Source organism: Aspergillus ambiguus (genome assembly GCF_047715705.1).
Source record: "Aspergillus ambiguus strain CBS 117.58 unplaced genomic scaffold BDV59scaffold_8, whole genome shotgun sequence".
Classification (NCBI taxonomy): Eukaryota; Fungi; Ascomycota; class Eurotiomycetes; order Eurotiales; family Aspergillaceae; genus Aspergillus; species Aspergillus ambiguus.
Window position 1 is genome coordinate 390,149 of NW_027395521.1, and position 23,239 is coordinate 413,387.

At 52.9% G+C, this 23,239-nt stretch overlaps 8 protein-coding genes across 8 annotated transcripts; 6 read left to right on the plus strand and 2 right to left on the minus strand.

Moving 5' to 3' along the window:
* Nucleotides 1-202: 202 nt before the first annotated feature.
* Nucleotides 203-1,641, plus strand: BDV59DRAFT_211906 (putative pyruvate dehydrogenase E1 component alpha subunit; the record flags this gene model as incomplete). The annotated part of the gene is made up of 4 exons (XM_073695909.1): nucleotides 203-374; nucleotides 436-569; nucleotides 630-1,084; nucleotides 1,136-1,641. The coding sequence occupies exons 1-4, from the start codon at nucleotides 270-272 to the stop codon at nucleotides 1,639-1,641; spliced, it is 1,200 nt and encodes a 399-aa protein (XP_073549851.1). The 5' UTR covers nucleotides 203-269.
* A 261-nt stretch (nucleotides 1,642-1,902) lies between these two features.
* On the plus strand, nucleotides 1,903-2,401 carry BDV59DRAFT_200342 (thiamine-binding protein; the record flags this gene model as incomplete). Its single annotated transcript, XM_073693561.1, has 4 exons — nucleotides 1,903-1,965; nucleotides 2,018-2,123; nucleotides 2,174-2,276; nucleotides 2,332-2,401. 4 exons carry the CDS (start codon nucleotides 1,903-1,905, stop codon nucleotides 2,399-2,401), a joined length of 342 nt encoding a protein of 113 aa, XP_073549852.1.
* Nucleotides 2,402-7,853: 5,452 nt separating this feature from the next.
* On the plus strand, nucleotides 7,854-11,845 carry BDV59DRAFT_200343 (uncharacterized protein; the record flags this gene model as incomplete). The annotated part of the gene is made up of 6 exons (XM_073693562.1): nucleotides 7,854-7,885; nucleotides 7,937-8,016; nucleotides 8,084-8,245; nucleotides 8,308-8,966; nucleotides 9,512-9,860; nucleotides 9,921-11,845. 6 exons carry the CDS (start codon nucleotides 7,854-7,856, stop codon nucleotides 11,843-11,845), a joined length of 3,207 nt encoding a protein of 1,068 aa, XP_073549853.1.
* Nucleotides 11,846-11,903: 58 nt separating this feature from the next.
* Nucleotides 11,904-13,133, minus strand: pup1 (proteasome core particle subunit beta 2). Its single transcript, XM_073689075.1, has 3 exons — nucleotides 12,866-13,133; nucleotides 12,767-12,814; nucleotides 11,904-12,694 (listed from the first exon to the last, which is right to left on the minus strand). Exons 1-3 carry the CDS (start codon nucleotides 12,989-12,991, stop codon nucleotides 12,050-12,052), a joined length of 819 nt encoding a protein of 272 aa, XP_073549854.1. The 5' UTR covers nucleotides 12,992-13,133; the 3' UTR covers nucleotides 11,904-12,049.
* A 134-nt stretch (nucleotides 13,134-13,267) lies between these two features.
* On the plus strand, nucleotides 13,268-18,358 carry BDV59DRAFT_174430 (FG-nucleoporin NUP159). Its single transcript, XM_073689076.1, has 2 exons — nucleotides 13,268-13,676; nucleotides 13,733-18,358. Exons 1-2 carry the CDS (start codon nucleotides 13,593-13,595, stop codon nucleotides 18,074-18,076), a joined length of 4,428 nt encoding a protein of 1,475 aa, XP_073549855.1. The 5' UTR covers nucleotides 13,268-13,592; the 3' UTR covers nucleotides 18,077-18,358.
* A 130-nt stretch (nucleotides 18,359-18,488) lies between these two features.
* Nucleotides 18,489-19,450, plus strand: BDV59DRAFT_174432 (uncharacterized protein). Its single transcript, XM_073689077.1, has 2 exons — nucleotides 18,489-18,817; nucleotides 18,914-19,450. Exons 1-2 carry the CDS (start codon nucleotides 18,634-18,636, stop codon nucleotides 19,402-19,404), a joined length of 675 nt encoding a protein of 224 aa, XP_073549856.1. The 5' UTR covers nucleotides 18,489-18,633; the 3' UTR covers nucleotides 19,405-19,450.
* A 166-nt stretch (nucleotides 19,451-19,616) lies between these two features.
* Nucleotides 19,617-21,106, minus strand: BDV59DRAFT_192053 (telomere maintenance protein PBP2; the record flags this gene model as incomplete). Its single annotated transcript, XM_073691987.1, has 3 exons — nucleotides 19,617-19,639; nucleotides 19,697-20,573; nucleotides 20,627-21,106. 3 exons carry the CDS (start codon nucleotides 21,104-21,106, stop codon nucleotides 19,617-19,619), a joined length of 1,380 nt encoding a protein of 459 aa, XP_073549857.1.
* A 768-nt stretch (nucleotides 21,107-21,874) lies between these two features.
* Nucleotides 21,875-23,238, plus strand: BDV59DRAFT_159816 (uncharacterized protein). Its single transcript, XM_073687521.1, has 2 exons — nucleotides 21,875-22,191; nucleotides 22,257-23,238. Exons 1-2 carry the CDS (start codon nucleotides 22,012-22,014, stop codon nucleotides 23,124-23,126), a joined length of 1,050 nt encoding a protein of 349 aa, XP_073549858.1. The 5' UTR covers nucleotides 21,875-22,011; the 3' UTR covers nucleotides 23,127-23,238.
* Nucleotide 23,239: the final 1 nt, after the last annotated feature.

Genomic DNA, 23,239 nt, shown 5'->3' on the forward strand with positions numbered 1-23,239 from the left:
AATGTAAAGTTGTCTACTCCCAAAAAAAAAGATAAAGATATTAAAAGGAAAAAGGAAGGCATTATTGGAATCTATGACTAGAACAATATGCTATCGTATCCGTACTTGGCCCCTCTGACGTCCGGGCGGTTTGCGTCATATAGACGTTATGTGTCCACCGGATGCGATGATGCATTCCGACGGAGATTCGGAGGGTTGAACTCAACAATCTTCAATTCTCAAATCTGGATAGGAATTCGACTTTCTGATATAATATTGAGAATACTGCCATGCTTTTGCGAGTTGCCCCTCGTGCGGTCTGCACGCGACCATTGGTTTCTCATACAAGCCGTCGCTTGTTCGCTCATGTTAGCAATGTGGAAAGCGTACCGAAAGTAAGCAGAGTATCTATTATATCTGACCGATACTTCTATACTGACACTAATTGGCTCCAAGGAAGATGACAGACCCTTCGAGGTGCCGATAGCAGATGATAGTTTCCAGACATACGAATTCGACCCGCCGCCACATACTGTGCAAACGACCAAGGCCCAGTTGAGGCAATTGTATCATGATATGTCAATGATCAGGTCAGTGGCGCCGTTAATTGGCCTGGAAAAAAACCCGACCGACTGACCATTAGTTCACAGACGTATGGAACTTTCCGCCGATAGCCTGTACAAAGAGCGCAAAATCCGTGGTTTCTGTCATCTATCGACGGGACAAGAAGCAGTTGCTGTTGGCATTGAACATGCCATCACTAAAAACGACAAGTTGATTACAGCATATCGCTCCCATGGGTTCACGCTTATGCGTGGAGGGACGATCAAATCCATTATTGGCGAACTTCTTGGTCGTCGGGGTGGCATTTCGTATGGGAAGGGCGGCTCTATGCATATGTTTTGCGAAAGCTTCTTTGGCGGCAATGGTATCGTAGGAGCTAATGTTCCTCTCGGCGCTGGGATTGCATTTGCCCAGCAGTACAACGACGCGGGGAATGTCACGATCAATCTGTATGGAGACGGTGCAGCAAACCAGGGCCAAGTACACGAGGCCTTCAATATGGCTAAACTGTGGAATTTGCCGGTGATTTTTGGATGCGAGAGTAAGTGTGCACCTGAGGAATGCTTTGAAGCACACTAACATGCCCTTTTAGACAACAAGTACGGCATGGGAACCTCTGTGGAGAGAGCATCTGCGATGACGGACTATTATAAGCGAGGCCAGTACATACCCGGGCTGCGAGTGAACGGGATGGATGTCCTTGCAGTGCTGGCAGCAGTCCGGCACGGTAAACAGTACGTTCAAGCTGGGAAAGGGCCACTTCTGTACGAATACCAGACCTACCGGTACGCCGGACATTCCATGTCTGACCCTGGCATTGCGTACCGGAGCCGAGAGGAGCTGCAGGCTGAGCGTGCCAATGACCCAATATCGAGCTTTAAAGAGCGATTGGTGGATTGGGGAGTGATGACTGAGGACGAAGCCAAGGCGATTGACAAGGACGTTCGGAAGAAGGTGAACGAGGAAGTTGCTGAAGCCCAAAAAATGCCCGAGCCCGAGTCCAAGCTGGATGTCCTCTTTGAAGACATTTATGTTCGTGGCAGCGAGCCCAGCCAACGACGAGGGAGAACAGTCGACGAGACCTATTACCAGGGTTAGGGTTGTAACTGATAGGTTGCAATTTGTTCTGTTCACTGGAAAGGATTTCATTCAATGGTCATTGCAGTTCGGGATGCAGCGCCGACCTATATATGACTGGGGAATCTGATTCGTCGCCTGTGCTGTGGTTGATGTAGAGCAAACGTCATGCTGTAAAGTAGCTTATTATAATAGATGTTGAGAACGCCCATACAGCTCTCTTGAATGAAGCTTTGCATTTAATCTAAGTCATAGGAGCGAATAAATACGCCGTAACTAATAATGGAGTACGACAAGACCACCCCGGTTCCCAACCATTGCATCGCGGATTTCTCTCTGGTCCCGGTAGGCGTTGCCTGCAGGTTGATGGTGTTGTCAACTTACAAATTTGCCTTAGATTGGTACGAAGGACGTATCTTTCGCCAAAGAGATCTCGCAAGTGGCACGCATGGCGAAACTCTCTGGCCTTCGAGTCGACATTCATCAGGTCGGGACTGTCATCGGTAAGTAGCTTTCTAGGTCGGCTTCCTGAATCACAGCTAATAAGACGCAGAAGGACCATGGGCGCGTGTCACTGAAGTAATCGGACAAGCTCATACTATGCTGCACCGACAAGGGATCGTAAGGATTCAGACAGACATTCGGATTACCACACGGTGAATGGGCATCGAGACTGCTTCTTGACTTTTGCACCTCTAACCACTCTAACAGAACCGACCGGGAGCAAGCCATGAACGAACCGGTTGAGAAAGTCTCAAACCTCATGGAGTCGGACGGTTAAGACATGGTGGTTGGTATCATATGGGTCCCGAAATCGCTTAATGTCTGCCTGCGTTTGAATGTTCCCAAATTATTGTTTAATCGGAGCTTCAGTTCACTTAGTGAACCTTAATGCTATGATGTGAGTCGGGCCAACCAAGCGATCCCACAATACCGGCACAGCAATGCTGCTGTAGGAATATAATTGGCACTTGAGCAGCTGGAGAAGAATGCCATACCTAATAGGGTTCGTAGGCCGGCACAGACCCGGCGGCTGATCAGCCTTTGGGTACCAAGACGGTGGGATAAACTCCCGTTCGGGAGGGTGATTGGTTGTTTACACCTGCGAAGTATTTGTCAAATGAAGGTTAAAAGACAAGGCGAACACCTGGTTCACACAGAAAAGTCTCCACCTTTGAAACCGAGAATTCCAAATCACGGCTGATAAAGTTGCCCTAGTATTAAGCTCCGCGAAATTTGCCGAGTTCCCAAGGCCATGGTAAAGGCTCAAATGATCTCCGAATCCTGGCGACAGGTTATCTGATCTATATATTTGCAACATCTTACCCACTTAGGAAGGTTCTAAAACGCCGTATTAAGTATGTTTCATGCACATCTCTGGTTTTTTCAATCCGTGCTCTCTGCAGGCTCGTTTGCATTTGCTTCTTCATAGTGCGAGTCATTTTGAAGAAGCCCCAAGAAACCTGCAAGAGAGTATTATAGCGGGACCGCGCTAATAGATATATTTTCCCATAATTTCACGAATGAGATACCGTGTATATATAGTGATGATGTTGGCCTCAAGTGTTTCTTGGAAAGTCAACTAGCATGATTAACGAGTGAATGGATGCCATTGTTTAATAATCAAGGATGGCATAACTACAGGTCATGGCGGCCTAGTCTTGGTGGTCGAGACGGAACGAGAGTAAGACCTGTAAATGATCGATGATGTTTTTGGCCCCTGCGAAAATATGTAATGATAAAATCATACGACAGTAAATGAGCATGACGAGTACTCTGTCTTCATATAGAATCCAAGTAGGCAGGAATCAAATTTGCACAGTATGAAATCGGTCGCCTCCGCGATGGAGGGTATTCTCAGAGCTGGGACAACGAACAGCGTACCGCATCATGCACTGAGGGTTATTGCTCTGAAGCCTCTTCAATATGCTCGAATATGGTTGATTTCGGTCCGAAGGCCTCAGAATCCGACTCTCCAACAACGACGTAAACGACGGTGTCCCAGCTTTCCGCAAAATGAAAGCAGCACGCCAGTTACAAACCCCTTTTTGCAAGGCGAAGAGCATCCTGGCACATGGTTTGTTGATATGCCCACGGAGTAGCCCCCTCAACCCCACCGTTCACACACCGCTACTAACGTTGGAGGGACAGGAAAATCGCTCCGGATAAAAAAAAAACATTCTACAAGCGTATTCTTTGCATTTTTGACAGTCCCAAGGAGTGATGGACAATGCGGTGTCGCCTCTAATTTACCAAAGGATGTGGTATTGCTTTTGCGGCTGAGCCTAGCTGCGACCCTAGTAGGGCTAAAGTGGTAGTTGCTTATGACAACAAGCAGGTAGGCCGAGTTTTCATTCTCGTTTTGACGGGGCCTCGTGGGCTCTTTGTTGTAATTCTCATAAGGGCAATTTTCCCAACCTATATTGCCGGTTAAAGCCGACACTGCGTCCCCAGAAGACGGAATCTCCCGGATGTTGCCTTTTGTTTGTTTTACATGCGCGAGAAGATAAACTGAGCTATGCAAACTGAGTGGAAGCAGGGATTGTAAACGATGTTGAAATGACCTGTCTCGTCTCTATCTGAAGTTACTCTCCTCACGCTATCTTTGAAACTGTAATCCTCCTTCGGCGTTGCCAGACTGACATGAAGGCTTTCAAAGCCGGGTTCACCATGGTAATTTCCAAATCCCGAGCGATGGGTTGAGATGATCCATCCAATCTCCACCAGGCTCTTACCCCTTCTGTTTCGATATCGGCAACCCCGTCATCCTCGGCGGCGTTTCCAGCAGACCCCGAATGCTTCTCGACCCATATTTTGTCACGCATCTATTCTGCACGGAGACAGTCCTGGTAGTAGTTTTTTATGGCAACGAGGAGCACGTTGAATTGCCCCCAGTGCTGGATTGGCCCTGCAGCTGTACGGCATCGATGAGGATTAGGCAGCGACCAGCAATGTTGTGAGAATTCCACAGAACACATGAACGTGCGGACGTATTTCTGGAATAGTAGTCGTATAGCTTTTGGGTTGTATTGGTACCTTTTGTGGTGGCGGTCCACAATTTTGGGATTTAAAGTGTCGGAACTATTAATTCGAGCCTTCCGATGGCGTAGGTACAGGGATGTACTGGGAGTGTACGCCTCGACACCGAGCTTCGGCATCATACAAAGCACGGGCGTCTCTAACCACTGACTTGTTGGCTTGCAGCTACTCAGAGTAAGTATGGCGTTCATACGAAATGAAATATACGAAGCGTGCTTCGTAGGTACGAAGGGACGATCTTGTTACAGGAGAAAACCATATTCTGGGAATATTCCCTCAACAGAGATAGTAATGAGGTAATGAAAACCCTACAGGGTTCGCAATGAGAACCACCCACGACTTGGAGATTCCATGTACGGAGTACGGCATAATGGGAATCATTTGTTGCCTAGTGCCCGTCAGTTTGTCCTCCCTCCAGTGATCGAAGCCACGAGGGTCTCCTCATGATTGTGACCATCCTGAAGCCTGCGATAAGACGACAATATTTGTCATCGACACCATCTCAGATCAATGCAAGCGTGAGCTTATTAGTTGTCAGTAACACGCCATCCGGGTCGGGTAATGCATCCCGGGGCGTCGACAAAGTGACACATGTCAATGACAAACATGCTTCGTGTTGGATATCATCCTCTCCCACCAACTGAAGCACTAGCCTTGAAGTTTCACCTCGTCTCGGGATGACGCTGTCTTCCCCCTGGGCATTTCTACCAGGAAAACCTCGTGAGCGGGGCGACGATCGAAGCATCCTGCAACTCAAGGTTCGACAATGAAACGTCCTGCGACCGCACAGGGCCTTTCCCCTCTTTTCGGGCTAAAATCTGTGACGAATGGCGTTCGACTCTTAGTGAGCTGCCAAGCCACAAGGTACGACGAGGAGGGGTGATAGGACGGAGTTGACATTTCTATGGATTTGAGTCAGATCGGAGGGTACCAGTAGGAGGATGTGTCTCGATAGGTAGCTTGGGACAGGAAAAGCGGCATGGGGATGATGATGATGATGATGATGATGATGATGAGGATAAGGATGAGTAAGGATCAGTAATAGGGGGAACGGCAGGGGCTCCGCTCGTCCAGGTGGGACGCCGACGGAGTGGAGGAGAATTCGTCGTCGTCGGTGGTGGTAGTGGGTCGACTGCGATCCCGACAGACTGGATACAGCGGTCACTCCATCATGAGGGAAATGTACCACGACGTTGGTTTTACCATGAGATAAAATTTCGTAAGGTAATAAATAAATAAATCAATAGAATATTGATAGTAGTAATAATAGTAACAAATAAAAACCCTTTATTACTCCACCAGGATCATGCAGTACTCAACTCTGCATCTCGGGTTGCGTCGTGCTTCATGCTCCGCCCAGTCGGATAATAGGAGAAACGACCCATGGACGGCATTTCCAGCAGGACGGCACCAACAGTCATTGGGTCCCAGTATTGGTATGAAGATCATCCCTCCCGTTTGTTTTGTTTTGTTACGGTCACTCGCTGAACCTCGGCGCTGTTCCAGGTCGATGTTTTCTTTTTCCAGAATGGATCGGTGGTGGTCGTGACAAATCCCAAGACCGTGAGTTCAGTCGGTCATTCTGGAAACCCGGACATGGTTGGATTGGTTGCGTGGTTTCTCCGGTGGTTTGGGACACCTGCCCCCTTAGTGTCTCTGCCGGACCCAGCTGGAAGGAGACTTCGGGAGGGGATTCTGTCAGAATTCCACCACTCCGGAGGATGGTGGTACATGCAGCGTCCTGGCGCCTCCTGGGTAACACCGACATAGTCCCGACTGCATGGATCCATGGCTGTGTGTCTCGGGGTCCTTTCATCTCGTCCATTCGATCGAGGATCGGGACCGAGGGTCTGGATACCTACCCAATGCTCCTGCGGTGTCCCCAACAGCTGTCCTGACCGCTGGAGCTCCCAGCTGATGATCAAGCATGAAGTCCGCCATTACTCCGTCCATCCTCACTTATCACGATGCTGATTCCCTTCCAAGGAGCCGGCTCGGACGTCCCCAATCCTGCATGGGTGCTGCAGGAATAGAAAACTCTCCGACAGCGTTCGGGATTTTCCCCATTTGAAAATTACCCTAGGGATTTGAAGACGTATCCCCCCGTTCGGTAAGGTGTGACTGTCGACGGGGTTAGGTACCTCCTAGCTTAGCAGCATAACCGGTCAACCAGTCGAGAAGCCCGATAGGACCCCCTAATGGTAAGATTACCATGATGGAGAACAACGAGAATACTGGTAGACTAGGACCGGATAGTTTCTTTCTGGAGCCCACCGCGAACCACACATTCGGTTCCAGGTTGACTGACACTCCCGCCAGTCGTAAGTTACTATGCCTCCTGATTGCACAACCACCACCATAAGATGCTCTGCGTAGGGTTGTATGGCAATTACAGTGGGGCATTTCTTACCGTGTCTGGTTCATTATTAATATATTATTTTCTTTTTCTTTCCTTTCTATCACTTCCCCTTGAATCCCGTAGGTTGGTAGGACTTCCCCCAGTTCTGCTAAAGTCAAACTTAATCCAGGCTGTCGGGTTCAGCGAAGAATGGAAAAGACAGCCGACTTGGGTCTGCCCATCTTAATCCTACCTGCTTTACCCACAATCTTGGTTCCCCCCTGCCCGCCAGGGAAAATAATTTATTTTTATCTTGTCCCCCCAAAAATATATGCCCCTACCGATCCCTGACCAAACCCTTCAGATCTCATGTCGTACGTTCCCATCTGTACATGAGGGGTGCATGAGCCACTGATACCATCGCCACTCCCTGTTATCCTCCCGCCAGCTACACCCAGAGGCTGGGTATTGCTCGTACTTCACTCTTATCAAGGGAGCTCCTTCGCCGACGGGCGGACTCGCTCCATAAATTGCACACCGGAAGCTCCGTGACAGTTCCTTGATTTGGGTACTACCTTCAGCTCCCCCCCACTTGAACTGGCTCCGAAAAGTCGCGGAGCCCAAATAAAAAAAAAATAAAATAAAAATACAATGGGGAAGAAGTCGGATGTAAGCGTCCTTTATGCTCCAGTTTTCGTGGTCCCTGCCTTACTCCATCGGTTACCGTTAATAATTTGACATCCGGGCATCTCCCGCTTCACCATATTTTACTATCCGTTATCCCCCTCTGGCCTGCTTCACTGCATTTTTATATTCAATATCAGTCTCTCAAGCCTTCTTTCCATGCTAACGGAAAATGTCCCAGGATTCCAAGTCTAGTCGTGACTAGTAAGTTGCCTTTTTGCCTCACTAGTCCCGTCCGGTGCTAAGACATAACAGTGACACTCAGTCCCTGACTGCTAGTGTAACGGACTATCCCATGGAGAATGGTAGACGATATCACAAGTACCATGAAGGCTGTACGTGGGAAGCCCATGCAAACCATCCCAACCGACATTGCATGTGCCAACGCTGACTCAATCCCAGCCTACATCTACCCGAACGACGAGCAGGAGCTCGATCGGCTCGACATGCAACACCATATGTTAAAACTGGTCAACGACGGCCGGTTATTCTTTGCCCCTCTACAGAGCCCGAGGAGGATCCTCGACATTGGTACCGGCTCAGGCATCTGGCCCATAGAGCTGGGTGAGTCCTGCCTCCACCAAATTGCCTCCCACACTTCCATCGCTGCAGACCTAACCCCCTAGAAGCATCCGTCTTCCCACAGGCCGAGATCACAGGTACAGATCTCTCTCCCGTTCAACCCACCGAAGTGCCCGAGAATGTCCATTTCCTCGTAGACGATGCCATCGACGACGATTGGCTCTGGGGGCCGGACCACTTCGATTTCATCCACACCGGACACCTGTCAGGCGGGTTCCCATCCTTCAAGGAGTTGCTCCGAAAGGCCTTTAAACATCTCAAACCGGGCGGCTACATCGAGTGCCAGGAGTTCGACCCGAAACCCAAGTGCGACGATGGCACTATGCCGCCCGAGGACCCCGACAAGTTCAGTACGTATCCGCTGCAGGACTGGACGGATCTCAACGTCCGTGCCGGCCAGGCCGCCGATCCGCCTAGACAATTCCGCATCGCTCATCGCCTGGCGCGGTGGATGCGGGAGGTGGGCTTCGTCGATGTCCAGGAACGGGTCACCAAAATCCCTACGAACCCGTGGCCCACGGATCCCCATTTGGAAAACATTGGTTCCTGGAACGAGCAGAACTGGTTGGAGGCGCTGGCTGGCTGGTCCTACAAACCACTTACGTTTCTGGGGTGGTCAAAACCGGAGATCGAAGTCTTCCTGGTCGATGTTCGGAAGGCGATTCAGAACCGCGGGGTTCACTCTTACATCGATTATTATGTGGTAACTGGACGAAAGCCACGGCCGGGTGAGCAGGCCTCTTGAGTCCGAGCCCCTGAAATTTTCGAATCTTCCTCCCTTCTCTTCCCCTGTCTATACCTTCTTCGTTTCCTTTGTTGATTCTATTGGCGTGCATTTGCATAAGATACCATTGGCAGGAGGGGATTTCATGCATCGAAAGGCGAGCAAAGGTTTTGTTTAGGTTAAGCATTACGTTATAGATATACAAGTCATTATAATCATTGTCATTCGGTAGTTGGAGTGTTAACTTGGGTTGTAAGAAATGCAAATAGATAGTGACAGATATCATGGCTGTATGCGCAGCTGCATACTTACTCCCGGCAATAAGTAGTAGCGACCGCTTCAAATAATTATCCACAAATAGAATAACATTATAAAGCAAACAAACCCAAGTTCAATATTACTAGTAGTTCAATATCACACCGTTGGTGAGCCGTTTGTGCTGCCTCAGGTGTCTATGCTTAGTCACCCGATACCCGACCTCAGCTTCGTCAAGCTCCGTTTTGCTAATCCCTCGCCGCTCACAGGCTCAATTGTTGTCGCATGCACCGTCTGCCCTCATGTCTTTCGGCAGACATGCCTACAGGCATGCCGTGCAGCCTTATTCGCATGGTCTTCTTGACCATGTCTGGGTCAGCGAAGACCTACTCGCCTCGACCTTTCGGCGCTTCGCAAACAGCCAACGACGGTACGAGAGCCGGGTCCCCGGGCCATTAGAGGCGCGGAGACGCCTGGCGAAGCGGAGGAATACAGCGCTGGCCGGGATGGCCGGATTTGGACCGCTGGATGATATTGCATGCTTGTTTGGGCGCAATGGACGCGAGCATATGAAATGGAGTGACGGGCAATCGCGGAAAGCTCCAATGGACACGGGAGGTGAGATTGCCCACGAGTACATCACCAATTGAGTTGCAATACGATGCTGACATCTTCTAGCTTCGGATTTGTATTCCATCGGCGCCTCTACATGCCCCTCTGCGTCTCATATTCCCTTCTACGATGAAAACCTCGACTTTGGTCGGGGCGCGAAACCGACTCGCTGGCGCGCCGAGCCTGAGGATGTGGATAGTGTGTCGCAGGAAGAATGCTTTGGGGGCCTGTTGGAAACATGTCAGGGGTTGGAAGACGTGTGGGGTCTGGTTCGTCATCTGGGCATCGATCTCCAGCGACAGCCAGTATGCAGCCGGCTGATTTTTGACCACCTGCTGGCTCGTTCGGTTGCGGGCGGATCGGGCGTCGACGAGGTCGCCATGTTTCTCGATGACCCGTACTTGAATGTTCAGGGAGCTGGGAACTATCTTGGTGCCGTCAAGCATGTTTCCGCGCACCAGGAAGGGCACGTCATGCCCACCGTTCTCTTGCGGACGATCGTGCGAGCTCTGGAGCTCGGAAAAGTCCATCCTGCCGAATTGTCCGGGATTGTCGGAGAGCTATCCGAAAAACTTGCTGGAATGGAGTCTCGTTCGAAGCGAGACATGAAACTTGTGGTGGATGTCCACAAGCAGATGTGGCGTGCCATCGGACGGTGTGATGTCTTCGGATACAAGGATCTGGGCGTTGATATCATTGACGCCTGGCTGGGAGCTCTCTCCAAAACAAACACATATGATGGGTTGCTTTTGGCCAAGGAGATGATGCTTGCAAGCCGGTGTGCGGACTCACCAGAGTGCGTATGGGTGTCTGTCTTCATTCAACAGTGGCTTGAATCACCAGAAGGTTCACGGTTTCGACCAAAGGGAGACTATACAACTTCCCTATTGAGGAAGCTTCCTCCAGCTGTTGCGTCCGCTCATATAATCTCCGTCACCAAGGCGTTGATGTTGCCAGACCAAAGGCATCTGCTTGAGAGGTGGCAGCATTGCTTGCGCAGGCTCCCTGATGTCGATGATATCGCATCTACCCAAGTCTGGGTTGACCGCCCGGCCAAGGCTGCCAAAATTTCACCACATCAAGAGATAATCTCGCGCCTCTGGGTGCTGCGGACGCTCAGCCAAAACCTCCCCCAAGGACCCCTCTGGATCCAAAAGCAACGCACGACGGATCTTCCTATCGCAGAGCTTTTCAACCAATATGAGGCTCTTGTCGGAGCCAAGACAGAAGGCGACTTTCTCATGAGTTTCATGAAAGGCATCCATGACTTGGGCATGCCATACAACGGCTTGCTCATGCTAGCCGTCGAGCTCAAAACCAGGAGGAGACTGACGGCTGCGTCTCGGAAAATGTTCGAACACCTAGAAACGTCTAAGATTTCCCTGCCAGACACGTTTACGGACCTCAATACGTACAACTCGATGGTCTCTCGGTGTTTTTCCACCCATGAGAAGATGGTCCGCCAGATCGACGTCACGAGCCCTTCATTCATCGAGCAGAGCATCCAGCTTGCGCGGACAGGCGACGCAAGGAGTATCTGGACACTGCTCCGCCTGCTTCGCGCCCACACGCCTCTCAAGATCGCATTGGCGATGTCATGGCAACCAATCCCCGACGCGTCCGAAAAGGTCCTGGTCCGGTACTACTCGACGCCCCGGACAGCTGAGTGCCCGGATCCGCACGTCGCGCTGGAAATGGTTCATCTTCTGGCGATCTCGATCTCATGCTCGAAGACCCTCAGCCCCCCGCGCGCCTATGCACTGGTCCATTGGTTGTATGCGTTCCTCATGCGGCATAACGCACCCGTGCGACCCGTCCTGGTGCGCGCAATGTACCATGCGGGCGTCCTGCGATGTAGGCGGGAGGGCTATAGCATTTCTCCTACGAAGTACGAGTTCATCTTTAACGCCATTAAGCGGTTCGAGGGTCCGGATGTAGTTACTGCTCTTATGGAGCCTCCGCGGTTGGGTCGGACAGTTGATTCGGTATGATAGACTTATAGGATACACAGAGTATATAGGTTGGGCAAATAAACGGTGCATCTGAGGCACCTCTTATACATGTTCATGTTCAATCTACAAGAAGAGGCTTTCTGTAGGTTCTCTGGCATTAAATAATACAGAGCATGGCTGCAGTGATTTCATGTATAGCCCCAAGATAAAAACGACTAGCTCTACCTAACACACCCCGCCGAATCACGAGTCGACTTCCATCAGGTTGGGATCGCCAGACGCTTCCTCCACCGTAACATACTTCCGCATGTCCTCCTTGGTCATAATCTTCTGGTTGAGATAGGCGGTAGTGCCCTGGGGGAAGCGGTAGTCGCGTTCCTTCTGGCCACGCTCGTTGGGCTTCATGTAGTTGCGGAGCAGCTGGGCGGGCTTGTCCTTGTCGATGACGCAGACGTCGACGTTGCTACCGGAGCCGAGATCGTTGAAGATACCGGCCTTGATGGCCTCAGCGCAGAGGGCGACGGCGCCGTCGCGGTCGAGGTTGGGCTTCCACGTGGACTCGAAGACGGACATGGCGGCCAGCGAGCCCGAGCCCATGGTCACGTAGGGCAGCTTATCTGTCGAGCCGTGGGCGTGGACGGTGTAGAGGCCGACGCCGGTGGGGTCGACGCCGGCAACGACGAGGTACGCGCCGATGTAGCCCTGGTAGCGGAAGAGGTGTTGCTTCAGCATCGTCATGCAGGTGATTACTCGTGGGGGCCGGCCCGTCGAAAGCGAGTGCAGTTCGATATTGGAGCTGATGAGGGCGGTGGTGAATTCGGTGTCGGCGGCCGTGCCGGCTCCGGCACACCAGATCTTGGGGGCGATGTAGTGCAATTTCTCGCAGTTCTATGGGTAATGGAAGCATTAGAGAGGTTGAGATGGGGGAGGCTGGGAGCGGTTGGAATCAAGTGGTCCTACCTTGTCGGCCACGATGGGACCGCTCGTAGCTCTGGTATCGGCCGCGATCTGAGTCGCCGGTCAGCTTCATTCTGAGGGAACATCGGGTACAGTACGCACCACAACGCCATTGTCGTAGATACAGCCCACAATCGTGGTACCTGTGCTTGTGGCCTTGGGCAGAGGGACGCCCCTGGCATGGAGAGCCGCGTTGCGGTTGTAGTTGGAGAAATCAAAGCCGGTCATGACGGCGCGGAAGGGGGAGTGGAGGAAACGGGGGAAGTGCGGCGAGAGAACGACGAGAAGCAGCAGGGAATATGTAGGACTGGGAGCTCTGGAGGGCAGATGGGGGAGCGAAGGGGCAGAAGAAGAAGATGATGATGATGGCGGAGAGATGGATGAGGTTGCGAGAAGTGACGAAGCACCAGAAGAGGGAAGCTCCTGCTGCCTGAGGCACCACAAGCCGGCACGAGTCCAACCTTCCAATCGCAAGACGAGCTCTTGTTTTTTATCAACCACCTCCACCATCCTCTCTCTCTCTCCATCTTCCTCCCTTCTGTCCTCCGTGCCATCTGTGGAACTGTCGCTCCTCCGTCCTGCTCCTCCACGCGGTCGTCCTCTTCCACAGGCTTAGCCCTTTCTTCCTCCGGTTCCCTTCCCTCGTGGGGAGGTTCTCAAGATTTTTGCGCGTACTCTGAAGCTCTTCAACCGGAGTCCCCAACAACTCCAACGCCGCTCCTTTCCTGCCTTACCCCCCTCCAGTCCGACTTCTCCCCATGCTTCTCCGGCTCGACGATCATTAGGCGACCGTCCTTGTTCCATCTCTGCCGACTACGACAAACTCAGAATGGCTTTCGGTTTCGCGTCCAACCCCGCTGGGGGCAATATCCCAGCCGAGCTTGGACCCGAGCTCCCCGATGTTTATGCGGAGGTACGTGGTTAGCTTTTGCCGCCCGGGTGGCTCTGTTTGCTAACCTGTGAGGATAGGAGGTTGGTTTCAAAGGCGTTTCCGGTGATAGCAATATTCGACTCTTGCCTACCCCTTGGCCCGAGGATGCCCTCCCCTCTCCGACATGCACTCTCCTCGCCGTCGCGCCAACTAAAGGTGTAATTGTCGGCGCTGCACCAGACTCCCTTATTATAGCTTCCTCCGACGCCATCCGGAAAGCTTTCACTGTACCCACTGGCGAGGAGAAAGTCAAGACCAAACCCTTCCAGCCGCAAGCTACCATCTCCCTTCCAGCGCGGCCAACACATGTCGGATTCGTCTCCGGTGAAAGCGCATTGGTCGTGGCGACCGAGAACGGAGCCAATCTTGCCGTTTACGAGACCGCGAGCCTAACAACGGGAAATTCACCGCCAGCGTTGACTATCCCAACAAATAACGCTACCTTCCGAACCCTCGCCCCCAATCCCGCCCAGTCGGACGATGCCCACTCATCTCTTGTCGCCCTTGTAACGAATAATGGAGAATTGTTGATTGCCGATCTGAAGGCGGGGAACCTGCTTTCAGGGCCCAACGGGCAGATCTTGAAGACCGGCGTGAGCTCCGTATGCTGGAGTAACAAGGGCAAGCAACTTGTGGCTGGACTGGTGGACGGAACTGGATATCAGATGACCCCAGATGGCACTCAGAAAGATGTCATCCCGCGTCCATCCGATCTGGAAGGGGATTGCCATGTGTCGTCGATCGCCTGGTTGGAGAACGATATCTTCCTGATGGTATACACTCCCAATGCCGCCGAGGATGACATGGGCCAAGTGCCATCCTCTTCTTACTATATCATTACGCGAAGAAAGCAAGCTCCATTCCAGATCCGCAAACTGCCCGAGTTGTGTACCCCTTTTGGTTTCAAGCGCGCCCCCGCCTACCAATTTATTGCACGCCTGCGAGATTACAAGCCCCATCTGAAGGACGTCTTGATCGTGTCTTCTACCGCATCTACTGATGTCGGCATGATCACAAGGTCCGACCAACCCCTTGCAAGTGATGATGCTGCCAAAGAGACGGTCGGGCTGTTTACCACGACTGAAGTGAACGACGACACCAAGAGAGCTTCACTCCCACTCCGGGACTCTGTCGATGAAACTACGGTGATCGGTCTGGGTATCGATCTGTCAAGCACAGACGTGGTGATTTCCCCAATTCAGGGCGAGGACATAGCTGAGAGTTCCACTCCTCTGCCAAACGTGCTCTTGCTCAACAATGACGGTATTCTTTCCTCGTGGTGGTTCATTTACTCCGATTCCATTCGGCAGAAAGTACCTTACCATGGCCTTTCTTCTGTCAGTGCTGCTCAACAACCACAGCCGCAACAGACTCCAGCTGCAGCTCCAGCCCCAGCCCCGGCGCTTGCCCAGCCCTCTACTCAACCTGCCTTTGGCCAATCCGCCTTTGGAAGCCCGTCGGCTCTAGGGGGCTCATCACCATTTGGAAAGCCTTCTGCCGCCCCAGCATTTGGCAGCTCTTCGACATTAGGTGTACGCCAGCAGCCTGCATTTGGAGCGCCATCCTTCGGCACCCCTAGTTCGTTGAACCGCGGCTCGCCACAATTTGGACAGTCCGGGTTCGGATCCATGGCTGCGAAGCCAGCATTTGGACCACCGTCGACACCTGCCAAAGGCTTTGGGGCGCCCTCCTTTGGAACCTCAGCTGGCGGTGGCTTCGGCTCATTCGCAAATGCGGGTGGTTTTGCTGGCCTCGCGTCGCAAAAACCAGCTGATTCCCCTTTAAGTAAACCCGCCACGGAGAGCCCTTTTGCAAAGCCTGCAGGGGCGTCCGTATTCGGCAACCAAGCTACTTCTACCAGCTCTTTCACCTCCCAACAAACGGAGTCCAAGGGTTTGTTCGGACTCGGCAACTCTGGATTCAAGATCGAATCGTCGTTCAAGGGCGATGGCAGCGCTGCGAATGATCTTCCCAAACCGGACAAGCCCACTGGATCGTTGTTTTCGCTGGGAGGATCTCTTGATGACATGGTTTCTACTCCTAACAAGGCCAGCCCGCCTACGGAGAGTATGGATGACATGGAGGACGAGACTCCTGCACCGCAAGAGAAGCCGGAAAGCAAACCAGCACCGTCGCTATTTGGTGCCCCGACTAAGATCGGAGAAGCCGCCCCCTCATCCATCTTTGGTACCCAACAACAGACACCGCAGCCTTTTGGTGCCCCTCCAACAGCCAAGTCTCCTTTCTCAATATTTGGAAATAAGCCTGCCGAGAAGCCAGAGACAACGTCCTTCTCCCCCCCTTCAGAGACAACGGCTGTTCCTAGTCCTACATTCAAGAAGGAATCCCCGAGTGATGTTGAGAGCACGCCTATTGACGCGCAGGAAGCTCCTCTGCCTCCGGATTCGACAAGCAGAGCGGTTTATGGACCCGGAGACACGTCCGCCTCATCAAATGTGTCCAAGAGCTCTATTGAGGATGCGCCTCTTCCCCCTGACTTCACCTCCAAGCCAAAACCGGCGCCTAAGGAAACGGGAGGAGAGCCTCCTTTACCCCCAGATTTTAGCAAGAAGCCTACAAATCAAGAGACAGGAGAGCCACCTCTGCCGCCAGACTTCACGAAAGAGCCAGCTGCGAAGCATACCGAAGGAGAGCCACCATTGCCACCGGACTTCACGCAGAAACCTAAAGAGGCCAAAGCCGCTGAACCGGAAGAAGCCCCTCTGCCTCCAGATTTCACAAAGCAGAAGCCGACAGCTGATGCGTCCGAGGAGCCTGGTCCTGCTCCTGATGGCTCTGATGCGGATGAATCCGGGTTTACTGATAGTGGAGAGGATGTTACCCATGATATAAGCGAGGGGGAGGAGGAGCCAGAAGCAAAGGACGAAAGTCCGAAGATAACTCCGGAGAGTTCCTTTGGCACCACCGACAAGAGTCCCCTTGGTGGCCTATTCTCCCGGGTGTCTCAACTTGACAAGGCCCAACAACAGCCTCCACGACAACTGTTCGGGGAGGTCCCGAAGCCTTTGTTCCCTCCTGCTGCGAACCGCGAGCCTCCACGGTCACCCAGCCCGGTCAGAGGTGGCTTCCCGGGGAGTCTCCTGAATTCGAAAAGACAGCCACCCGGGAGTGCTCTTGCCGCGCGGAAGGCTTCGCTTGGAGAGTCTGCTCGACGTGGCCTCTTGAGCCAACCGCCCGCTCCTTCGTTCAACCAGGAAGAAGCAAATTTGAAAGCGCAGGCCCAACGTGAAGAGGAAGAAGCCTTGTCCCTCTCTGACGATGAAGACGAGAGATTACATGCTGACCTCGCTCGGCCAGTTGAGCCTGTTCCGACTCTCGACCCTTTCTTGCCGCATCAGGACTACACAGGTGAAACAAGCAAACCTGGTATTCCAGGGCAGATTGAAAAACTCTATCGCGATATCAACTCTATGGTGGACACTCTGGGCATCAATGCTCGGTCACTATCTTCGTTCCTCCTTTTCCAGAAGGATGAGAACAACCCTGACTGGCTCAAGACGCTACAGGGGGACCAGCCGACCGATGTGCAGGATCTAGAGCTGAATCTCTCGCAGATTGAAAAGCTGGACGATGCTGTCATGCTTCTTGCTGATTTGTTGGAGAGTCAGCGTGTACAGGGAGTGGATGAAAAGCTGAAGGAATGTCAAGAATTGCTGAATAGGGAGGTTCTGACTCTCCGAGGCCAGTGTGCTAGCATCCAGCGGACACTCGACGCCCATACCGATGCGGCTGCGATCATATCTGCACCACTATCAGCTGAACAAGCCAACCTCCAACAGGACCTCCGGTCCGCTTCGACAGACATCCAAGCGAAGTTGGTTGATCTGGAGTCCGCCGTTTCTCTCTTGCGAGCCCGGCTTGCGGATGCGCCTCGCTCTGACAGCAGTGCCCGATCATCAGGGAAACGCCCGACCGTGGAGGCTGTCACGTCTACCATCTCCACCATGATGAACATGGCCGAGAGCAAGAGCAGCGATATTGATGTGTTGGAAGCTCAACTGCGCAAGATGGGCATTGATACGAATGGCTCGCCTGCTAGCCGGGAAGGGTCGCCATTCACCACCCCACGGAAGGGTGTAGGAAGATATCCTAGCACTCCAGGATCCCGGGGATCCATTGACGGGGTTGCCAGCGCTTATCATACGCCCGAGTCCGCGACTCGAGGCGTCAGCTTCCGGGCCAGTATCAACGGATCGGCCAGGGCAAGCCGCCTTCGAAACTTCGAAACAACCACGACCCTTGCCACCAAGGAAAGCGCACAGTGGAAGGCGAAGATGCACCGTCGTCAGCATATCGTTGGAAACCTGAAGCAGGCCATTGAACAGAAAAAGTCGAAGGTCCGAGGAGTGGATGACGTGTAGGACTATATGATTGTATAATTGGGCTATTGTTTTATTATTTTGTCAATGCGCCGCCTACGTTCATGAATGGATCGTCGAAAACAGCGGGTCATGGCGTGATACAGTGGCAGTTGAATGGATTCCTGACATGATTTTCCTTTGAAGCGCGATTCCTGTACATAGAAGCGATGATGCTGTGATTGATATTGTTCAACTAATGGACTGTGTATCGTCTATTCGCATTGAAGATGCCTATGATAGCGATGGTGAACCAGGGATATCCTCCTTGAAAGATTCTAGCATACCTCCGTGAAAAGGATCCAAATACATCAATCCAGATTGGCGTCAGCAATACGCACCACAAAGCCCTATCTAGGTATAAGTTCCCTTTCTCAATGGCGTACACCAATTCAGGCTTCCTGAAGAAAACTAGGGCATTCGATAGTGTATAGTACCCAAAGTGGTCAATCAGCATCTGACATCATCATCCCGTGACATCATCAAACATCGTCGTCCCTCACAACCATTTCAACCTCAGCCACATCTCCTCTCACACAATCCAGTGCAAACCCGCAACCATGTCAACCGTCGCCGAACTCATCTACTTCCAGCCCAAAGAATCCGTCAAACCGGAGGATCCCTCCAGCGACGAGGGCCAGCAGCTCCTCCAGCAATTCCAGACGGCCAAACACCAAAGCGGCTACCACAGCTCCGCTTGGGGCCGAACGGTCGAGGACGAGAAGATCATCGTATGGGTTGTAGGCGAGTAGTCCCCCTCAGAAGCATTAACCACCCTCTATCACCTCCCTAACTTCCTATGCACGAGGCAATCCCAAACTGACGGTACGGACACTGCAGAATGGAAAGACGCACACGCAGGCACACAGCCCTCGTCGCTAGCCCGCTTTCTCGAACCCAACACGCAAGTCACCGTGGTGTTCTCCACGCTGAGCCCGGCGATCTCCAGCACCGACACGCTGACGCAGAACCCCGTCACGGAGCTCTGCGCGCTGGCTTTCCCGAGCTCGCTGACGCCGGCCGAACGCCGCGATCTCTGCGACGACCTGCTGCGCTTCCGTAATGCCCTCACCGAGCAACTCCCTGCCGAGTCGCGGCCCACGTCGTGGACTATGGGCCAGATCGAGCGGCCCGGCGCGCTGCAGCATGAGAAGAGTCCGACCGGGCAGGCGATCGTGCATTTGCTGGCGGTTGGGTGGAAGAGCGTCGACGCTCATATGGCTATCAAGCAGTCGAAGGAGTTTACGGAGTCTATCCAGCCCATTCGGGAGAAAATGCTTCCGCCCGTGCAGGGGTTGGGGATGAAGCATGTGAGTTTTAGGAAAATCTGAGGGGCTGCAGTGGTACGGAGGGAAAGGGTTGGGGAAAACGTGAATACATCATGAGCTCAATTAGCGGCGCTTTTCAGTAAAATACACCTCAAAACCAATTTACCCGAAAGCAGAAGCAAAACGTATGGCCGCACCGTAAATAGATGACGCAAGACAAACATATTCTCAACGATGGGAATGGAAAAGCATTACACTACATACAGACTCACCCCTCAAATCCGGTGCTTTTCGCTCTCTGTGAAAGAAGTCAGTATGCCTGACGAGGTAATAACAGAGTGGACGTGTTACGTACCAAGCCGGGAATAGAGCATGTAAAGAGCCATCTGGTTGCACTCTTGGGTGCCGGTGATGGTCACCAAGCGCTCGTTGCTGTTTTCTTGAGGCTCGTTGATCTTGATCACGCTACCACTGAGGTGGCGGATCTCGTTGATCTTCGCGCCGCCCTTTCCGATAATGGCTCCGACCATGTCGTTCGGGATATAGATCTGCTGAGTCAGAGGCTGACCCGGCATAGCACCACCAGCGACGGGAGCAACAGGAGTCGGTCCGCCACGTGGCTGAGGCACTTGGGGGGCATAAGGGGCGGGCTGGTGGGGACCAGCACCAGCATAGGGAGTAGGGGCAGCACCATAGGGCATGGCGGGTTGCGCTACAGGGGTAGGTGCGGGCTGTCCGTGGAGATAAGGCACACCATAGGCACCGGCCGCAGCACGGTTGGGGTGAGGGTGGTGACGCTTGAAGGTGTCGGGGTGACCATACTGACCACCCGCGGGCTGAGGAACGTACGGGACAACCTGCATACCACCTGGCACAGCCCCCGCGGGGCCACCGCTCCGGGTGGCATACGCAGAGGCAGCAGGGCCACCAAACCGCTCAGTGAGTTGCTCCACGAGCGTCACGGCAACGTAGTAGGTAGCAATGTGTACCGCGTCGGCAACGCCAAGGATGACAAGGGATCGCTCTGTGGACAGGGGCAGACAAGCATCGGACGCATTAAGCCGAGCGCCAGATGCTTCCTGGATCTCGCGGATGCGACCACCACCCTTGCCGATGATCGAACCAATGAGGATGTGGGGGATCAACAAACGCAAGGGATATGTCTTGGACTGGGCAGTAGAGGGGGCATCAAGGGGTTCATTGTTCAGTGTACGGATGATCAAACCAAAGGCCTAGTGGACAGGGTGAGCATTGTGTTCCACAGAGCTGGGGTATAAGAACTAACCTTGGCAACCGCATCCTGCGGGCCGCTGACGGTCAAGATACGTTCCACGGCACCACGGGAGTAATCGCTGACGGTGCACTTGGCCCCAGACAGGCGACGGATCTGGGAAACATTCTCCCCACCCTTACCGATAACCGTAGCAGCTTCCTGACTGGAAATTACGGCGCGAATGTGGATCCAGCTGGACTCGTCCTGAGGACGCTGCTGTTCGGTTTGAGCCGCAGCGGCGTCCGCGTGGGACGCGGTGGACTGGATAGGTTGCGTCTCGGACGAAGCAGTCTTCGGGGCATCCGGCAGCGCCGTGTCATTCTGACCGTCGGTATGGGTGGCCTCGGTCCTGATGTCCTCGGACTCGTCACCCTTAACTACTTTGTCCAAAGCAGGACGCTTGGCTTCCGGCTGGTCGTTGGGGCCAGACGGGGAGGACGGATCCTCCAGGGGTCGTTTGGTCGATTGCAATGCAGACGGAGAGGCAGACATGGCTTCAACTGTGCTGTCTTGCTTCACTTACGCAGGAAGTCGAGTGTGAGAATATGTTTCTTTTGTTCTTTCAGCTTTATCTTTGGATCGACTATGTACACCAGGAGTTCCCAATAAAACTTGCTGGTGCTGGCGATCGACTGGAGAGGGAATTCTGGTGCTTGGAAGGTCTGGGAAGGTTTGGTGATCGTGCACAATGAAGGAAGTGAAGTGCTGGAGAAGAATAGGCCGACGGAGGAGGAAGATAATGTTGGGTGATCACGGGCCTTGGATATGTAGGCAATGCGCTTCGCTTGAGAAGAGCAATGTCTGTGAGGTAGAGGTAGGAAGTGACTCAATCGAATCGGGTACGGTGAAACGGAGAGGATGTTGGTGATGGTGAACGATGAGAGGATGAGAGGAACTCAGGGTCTCGACGTGAGAAGAGGCTGACGGGTGGACAGCGGGGGGAGTGATGAAATCGCGACAGAGCAAGTTAAAGTCTTGAACAATAGACAGCCAGAGCCCCTTCTAACCGCTCTCTTCCAAGAAAACGCGACGTCTCGATGGCGCGTGGAGATCCAACACCGATGACCAGGACGGGGCCAGAGTAGTCTGGTCAGGGGAAATAAGGGGAAAAAGAAAAGAGAAACCAAGAAGAAAACAGCAACAAACAAAAATGCCGCAGAGTATGGCCCTGTAGCTGCAAGAATGAAGTCGTGAAGGAGGGAAAGGAAGATAGAGGATGGAGAGAAGACGTCGCGGTGAAGAGATGAGGTTGACAGAAGAAGGCGTGATGGGCCGTGGCACGGGACCACGCTAGCCGCGTTCGGATAGTCAGTCACGTGGACGGGCATCGCCAGTACACGAGAACGCGTGACGGTCTACTTCCATCCAGTCAGTCAACTCCAATTCCCCTGCTCCACATGGCCCAGACACCCGTTGAGAAGATCCAGCGCTTCGCGGAAAAGCGCGGGAAAGCGGAAGAAGTGTACGATGACCAGCCGATCAGTTCTGCTGCGCTTCTAGCCTACAATGCGAAATTAGATGACACCCTGAAGGAGCTCCAAGAGCAGGTCAGACGTCAGGAAGACGACCTGCGTACGGTATGTGCAGATAGCGTTGTCCATTGGTCTCTATAGAAGAAAACAGCATCTCACATGCTCGGCAGCTCCGTGAGGCCAATGCGGTCGATTTCACGAAAATCCACACAAACCCGTGGTCCCGTGTCTCTGAAGTACGGAGGGCCAAGAAGGCGTATGACTCGCTTCTAAGCGCAGATATGACCCTACCAGATCCGTCATCACCTTTACCATCTCTTATTGCAGCCGAAGAAACATCGCGTCTCGTGAAGGAAAGCAAAGCCTATGTCTCGGTGATTGCGGAGAATCTGTCAGCCAATCGTGAACGCCTAAAGGCCGAGGAAGCCAACCTGCGCGACGCAAAAGCCATTCGGAATGGGTTACAGAAGAGGATAGAAAGGGTCCGCGTGGAAAGGTCAACGAAGGACCGAAAGTCGCCTTCCCAATTAGCACGTGATCTTGTCGAGGAGCAAGTACTCCAGCAAGAAGAACTCAACAAGGCCACAGACGAGCTGAAGAAGTCTCTTCATGATTTTATCGATAGTACACTCGCCGCCATGCTGGCGGCGGAAGATTTAGGAGGCCCAACTGTTGGAGATGCGGACGACATTTCCGATGCCATACTCCAACGCGGTTACACGAACCATGGGAAACCCAAGAAACCAAAATCTACCGAGATGGACCAGGACAGCAACCAGCTTCGCATTGACCAACTCGTACCACGCCAGTCAGCCACTGGGGGAGGTCAGGCAGCCAACCAGAGCAACAAGAGAGAGGCTGCTGCCGTCGAAATGCATGGCTTGTTGGATGCGCTAGTAGAGGCTGGGTCTTCATACATCGATCTACCCCGAGAATCTGCTTCCTCCAGATTTTTGGTGAGGGCGAAGATTGCGCAATTTCACCCACAAAACGCAAAGCGTCTTAGATTGATCGACTTTGGGCGTTCGTTGGATGACTGAATGATCAGTCCCGCGTGTCACGAAGCTTGTCTGTTATGTATAATGACCTTTAAGATATCAGATTGTAATGAATAGGATCAGGCTATCAAACAACTCATGCCGTGAAATCGGGG